A 6208-nucleotide genomic window follows, 5' to 3' on the forward strand; every position below is an offset into this window, starting at 1 on the left:
AGGGCTCTAGAGTGCGACCAATTTTGTAAGTGTGCGACTAACATTTTTCCTAGGTCGCACCGGTGCACCTAACGTCCTCGCATCCGCTGCCTCTCCACGAACGTTTGTTCTCCTTTGACGGAACTCGCACTCTTCTCTCACGCGATGCCTCAGCTCGCACAACACGACAGCCCTGCTTAATGAGTGACGACGGAGGACAGAATTAAACATTCAAACGTAGCCTGGTTACACTTAAGGTCTGTTATATTAGTCTGATTTTATTTTAAATTTCGGCTTCCAAAGATTATAAAAAATAATATATTGCGGTAAAACCATTAAAAAACTATCTAACTACGCGCAACTTCTTCCCTTCGCAGCATTACGCATTTCTCCCTTAAACTCAGAATCAGAATCAGCACGATCGGTGATTGTTGTAAATGCAGTCTAGCTACTGTTGCTAAATTGCGGGACACGTTTAATAATTGAAAGAGCTATTAAAAACACAAAAATCTGCGCAAGATCGGTGCGCGCTCCGAAACAGACGAGACAAGCAAATTATACTTTTAAACTATCGGTTTCATGTGCAGATTGTGCGCGTCTAAACGATCAATTGTACACAAAGCGTGTCAAAATTACCGGCTTTGAGATTCACTAAAAACAGTTTATGTCTTAAATGGACGTAGTTATGGAAATAGTTGGGAGAATATGGTGCATCAGTAGCCTATTAGATCTGCACCCGGTCTTAAAGGGGCCGCAGTCTAATAAACATGCTGACGATTGCGCCATTACTGCAAATCAAACAAGAGAAAAATCACACACAGCTCTCGAAAGAATAACTTCAGCTTTAATAAGCATTAATCTATTTATGATCAATTTTACAGTGTTATTTTACATTTTATTACTTTATTAGATTTCTTTATAGACCATGAACAGTAGCCTAGTAGGCCTTCCTGAAATTAAAACACTGTGTAGGCCTATATAAAGTTTATCTTTGTTTAATTGTTTCTCTTTAGTTTATCTATTGTTTATCTTTGTTTATTATATATAAAACAAAAAGAACCATAAGAATACAGTTAAAGTAGCCTACTGTATCGATAAGCAGTATCGGTAAGAGTAGGAATACCGTTAATAATTGTGCTTCAAAAAATAAATAAAAGTTTTTACCTACACCTTCTTGTTTAAATTCATTTACATAATATATATGAATGTGTATAGAGCGTGATAAAAAGGTGACCTTAAAATTGTGGCGTTAATGGTGATACAGCCGAGGAAAAATTTGGGTGCACCTAAATAAAAAAGTTAGGCGCACCAGTGCAACCAAGGCAAAAAGTTAGTCTGGAGCCCTGTATTGACATGTAAAAGTCTAGAACCTGAAAATAAGACAACCCCATTTTTTCAGATGTATTTCCAAGAAATACATATTCGGAATTATATTTGGAACAATACCGTATATAGCGGAGACCAATCAGTGTGCAAAGCATCAAGTACAGTAATAATCTGAAATGAGAATGATGTATTTTAATCCGAAACCCCGAGATGTTCGATAGTTCTTGTTCCAGATTATCAATTCCACACACTGCAGTTTATTGAGGTGGTGTGTGTCGCGTGAACTCCTCGACTTGGCTGTGAGGACTTCCAACGCATTCTCATCCTTGGACGTCACATACTGACCCTTGTGACATTTCGTCTACATCGAACGCACATGGCACCCTTTAGCGTCAATATGACACGCACAGGTTTAGTTCTGGGGTAGGTTTAGGGTTAGACCGCTAGGAGGCGCCTTCTGGCTCATATTTATCTGCGTCTCATATTGACGATAAAGGGTGCCATGTGCGTTTGATGCAGACGAAATGTCAACAGCGTCAGTATTATGACGCCTTGGGACGGGCTAGGACTTCTTGCTTTCTTTTGCCACTCAATCACTGTCAGTCATCAGACCGCTCAGACTCTATTGAAAGTAAAATGTACTGTATTAAAATGAGGGAAGACAGCTGAAGAAAAATGAAGCAGAAAAAAATAAATATTTTCAGAAAAGTAAACTAGTCCTTAAAAACTTGCTACTACAGTAAATCAAGGTAATCTGTGTATTGGAAAACATAACAAACTTTCTTTAACTAATCATGAACTAATCGTTTATTTGTTGCACAATGTTTCTCATGTTTTCTGCTTCAATGTTGTTGGGAATATCTGCACTTTTTCATATTTTTTTAGATTTTTCACACAACAATAATGGACATGATTCAGATATGTTAAAGGGTCATAAAAAAAAAGCTTGATAATGATTGTTTGCTGTTATGTTATTTTATTATGTTTTTGCTGTTAGATCATAATTGCTGTTCCCTTCTGAAGTTGTATTACAATTTACAGAAATAAACTGAATAAAATACCAATTAATTGCAAAATGTCTGTATAAAGTGTTTTGAATTATCACCTTATTTTGTTCGATTTTTTAATGATCAAATACTGAGTAACAAAAATGCTTGCATTGTGTTCCCTTTCTAACCAAATGTTATTGTTTGATTGTAATTATAATGCAAAACCTGATAGTTATCTAACATCTAAATCTTGACTAAAAGTAGTCTTTTTGAATGTCTAAATATATATCTAAATAAAATAATAAAAAATAAAAAATGGAGAAATCCATGTTATTAGTACTAAAAAACACTCAGGGAATCAGGGAGCTACAGTGCAGCCTACAGGCGGTTACACGACATTACACACGCTGTAACTTTCCTAACGCCACTGGGTGGCGCTTTTCTCACTTCAAAAAATGGATTTTAAAGGCCTGCACTCTATTTTAATGTGAAATGTTGCATTTATTGAATATATATATATATATATATATTGCATAGTACCATAAAACCTTTCAAAATTCTAAATAATAATCAAAAAATATTATGGAACAAAAATATATTTGTTTTGACCGCGAAGGAGCCAAGTGTGACTCCTAAACGAAGGAGGCAGACTCAAGTGTGTGAGTAAATCTGTATACTGTATCCAGTAGAGACTGCATTAGAAGGCTCATTCATTTTTAAATTGTATATTCTCAGCAAACAATGAATCCTTTACACGTCTGATTTGCTGCGATATTTACAATAACATTTAGTTGACGATACAATATAAATACAAAATACTACATCAATAAAATAGCTTCGATACTAAAGAGATACGTGACTTAAAACAGACCTCGCGACCAAAAGCAGTCCGATTACTGAACATATGACTCTTTTGAACCGACTCTTTTTAGTGAATCAAAAGGATGCGGTGCAAAAACTCTAATGTGATTCTCGAACGAATGAATCGGTTATTTTTAGTGAATCGAACTTTGAATGACACTTTAAAGATTTTGTCAGTATATATTTAATCAATATTAATTAATAAAACATGTTTAATAAAATATATTTTTGTTTTAAATATATAGCCTAGTTATTATTCACACTACACTGAATTGTTTTAAATGAATGTATTATTGAAATTCTCGTAATTTTGCAATGTAATTTCTATTCTTTTCCTCTACAAATAGCATGTATTTATTCATCGCTGTTCTACCCATAGACATTATGGTACTTCTACCACATACACTCGACGATCGCCGTCTGTGTGTTTGATTGGTCGAGTCTGCCCGCTGGTTCTGTGTGTGTGCTCGACTCGTCGTGTCTGTCGTGAAGATGGCGGCGCTCGGTGTGTGTCGCGGGATTCTGAAGGAGATCCGGATCGCGAAGGGTTCCGGTTACAAACACACTCTCATTTATAAATATGTGCTTGAGCAGTTCAGGAGGAACCAGGTAACAGAACCGATAACGGCTGCTCGATATAACAGAGTGTGTGCGTCATTAAGAGATGCTCGATATAACTGTGTGTGTGTGTGTGTGTGTGTGTGTGTGTGTGTGTCATGAGGAGATCCACTGAAACCGAGCAGAACGAGTGTGATAATAACTAATAACAGTTATAGATGTCAGATCTTGAAGAGTTCAGTTCTTTTGCGCATTATTTATCATTAAGTTATATTTATATAATATATAATATTTACTTATATTAAATTATAATATTATGACTAAATGTATAATATATATATATATTACTATAATATTTAAAATATTTTACAAATAAAATTATATAATATATTTCTGCTTTAATATTGAAAAATAAAATAACCATAAATAATGTCTAAAAATAAGTATTTATAATCATGTATAATAATGTATTAATATTAATTTTAATACACTAAAATGTAATTAATAATATTTATGAAAATGTATTTATTTATTTATTATAAAAATCTAAATAATAATTTATTATGAAGAATAATATTAATATAATATTTTAAATAAATGTTTTAAATATTTTAATATAAAAGTGTAATTAATAATGTATTTATATTATTAAATTATGATTAAAGTATTCATAGTTAAGAATAATATAATATTTCTATATTATTAAGTAAATATGAAGTATTTTAGTAAGTAAATTTACTTTTTAAAATTATTTTAATATAAAATATATTTATATTATAATTATGAAAAATAAAACAATTACACATTAATTATATAATCATTTATAATGAAGAATAATATTATAAGTATAGTAATATAATATTTTAAGTAAATGCTTTAAATATTTAATAAAATTGTAATTAATAATTTATTTACATTATAATTATGAAGTCAAATTATGATAAAATAATTATAAATTAATTATATTCATCAAGTATAATATAATATATTTATATAAATTGTATATCTATATATAAATATTTATATTATATATTACTATATTATATATTACTTTTTAAAATATTTGAACATAAAATCATATTTATATTATAATTATGAAAAGTAAAATAATGATAAAATATTTTAAATAAATATCTTACTTTTTAAAACATTTTTACATATAAAATTCTAATAATATTTACATTATAATTATGAATTAAATAATACAAATTAATTATAAATATAAATAATAATTTATAATTAAGTATAATATAAATATATTAATATATTTAAGTAAGTGCTTTAAATATTTGAATACAATTGTAATGAGATATATATATATATATATATATATTACACTAATTATAAACTAATTATATTCATAATTAAGTATAATATAAATATAATATTTAATAAGTAAATATTTATAATAATATAATAAGTAAATATTTCACATTTTAACATAAAAGTATAATTAAAAATACATTTATAATCTAATTATGATAAATAAAACTATTATAAATGAATAGATGTATAAAGATATATAATATTTTCCATGAATGTTGTATGTATATCAGTACAGTGGTGTTGGGTCAGTTAGGGTCAGCGGTGAGTGTATTAATGAGGGAAACATGACCTTCAGCTCATGAAGCTGCTTTTTCCACATTAAGATCCTGCTGAATGTGATCTGTGTGTGTGTTTCAGGTGACCGGAGCGCAGCTGTGTCGAGCGCAGGCGGAGGCTCTGCATGCGGCGCAGTCGTACCTGTGTCTGCTGAGCTCCACTCGTCTGCACCTGCACCTGCACCTGCGCTACCACTCGCACAGAGCAGACGTGCGCATCGACCAGGCCGCCGGACTCGTGGGGCTCCGGCTCCCCAAGCAGCCCGGGGGCAAGGGCTGGGAGACCTGAGGACCTGTGTGTGTGTGTGTGTGTGTGTGTGTGTGTGTGTGTGTGAGTGGCTTCATCTCTGTTCCTCTTATAATAAACAGACTCACTTTAAGATCATTATCGCTTGTGTCTCTTACTCAGTGGAAGAACCTTTCAATATGATCCGCCATTTCCAGTGCAATGAATAAACTGGACTATAAGCTGATAATGGAACGAATAAAGGTGCGTCCATGAGTTCACGTCCTCAACCTCGAAATAGAGCGAAACCATCGGGTTGCGCAAGTAAAAACTTGCACTAGCATGGTTTAAATCATACTTATCTCTAAATTTTAAAGATAAGTATTTAAAGATTATAAATTTTCACAGATTTGCGTTTTTGAAGTTTACGCAGAGATGATAACGTCTTTCATATGTTACTAAAAATTAAAGAACTAAAAAACAAAAAATTTTAAGATAACCAGGTAAGGCTACTTTACCTCAAACCAACAAACAATTTTTACTGTGCGACTGTGTCTTTAATAATTCCTGTGCATGATGTTAATCAAATGCCACATCCACAATAATATGTTTTAATAAAAATAAAAAATAAAATAAAAATGAGACCCTCCCTCTCATTCTGGTATGCT

General features: G+C 31.6%; 1 protein-coding gene across 1 annotated transcript; it reads left to right on the forward strand.

Annotated features, from left to right (window-relative positions):
• Positions 1-3587: 3587 nt before the first annotated feature.
• On the forward strand, positions 3588-5699 carry fmc1 (formation of mitochondrial complex V assembly factor 1 homolog). The gene is made up of 2 exons (XM_079890621.1): positions 3588-3764; positions 5397-5699. Exons 1-2 carry the CDS (start codon positions 3648-3650, stop codon positions 5601-5603), a joined length of 324 nt encoding a protein of 107 aa, XP_079746747.1. The 5' UTR covers positions 3588-3647; the 3' UTR covers positions 5604-5699.
• The last annotated feature ends 509 nt before the right edge of the window (positions 5700-6208 follow it).

This window comes from Squalius cephalus, assembly GCF_949319135.1.
Source record: "Squalius cephalus genome assembly, chromosome: 1".
In the NCBI taxonomy this organism is placed as follows: Eukaryota; Metazoa; Chordata; class Actinopteri; order Cypriniformes; family Leuciscidae; genus Squalius; species Squalius cephalus.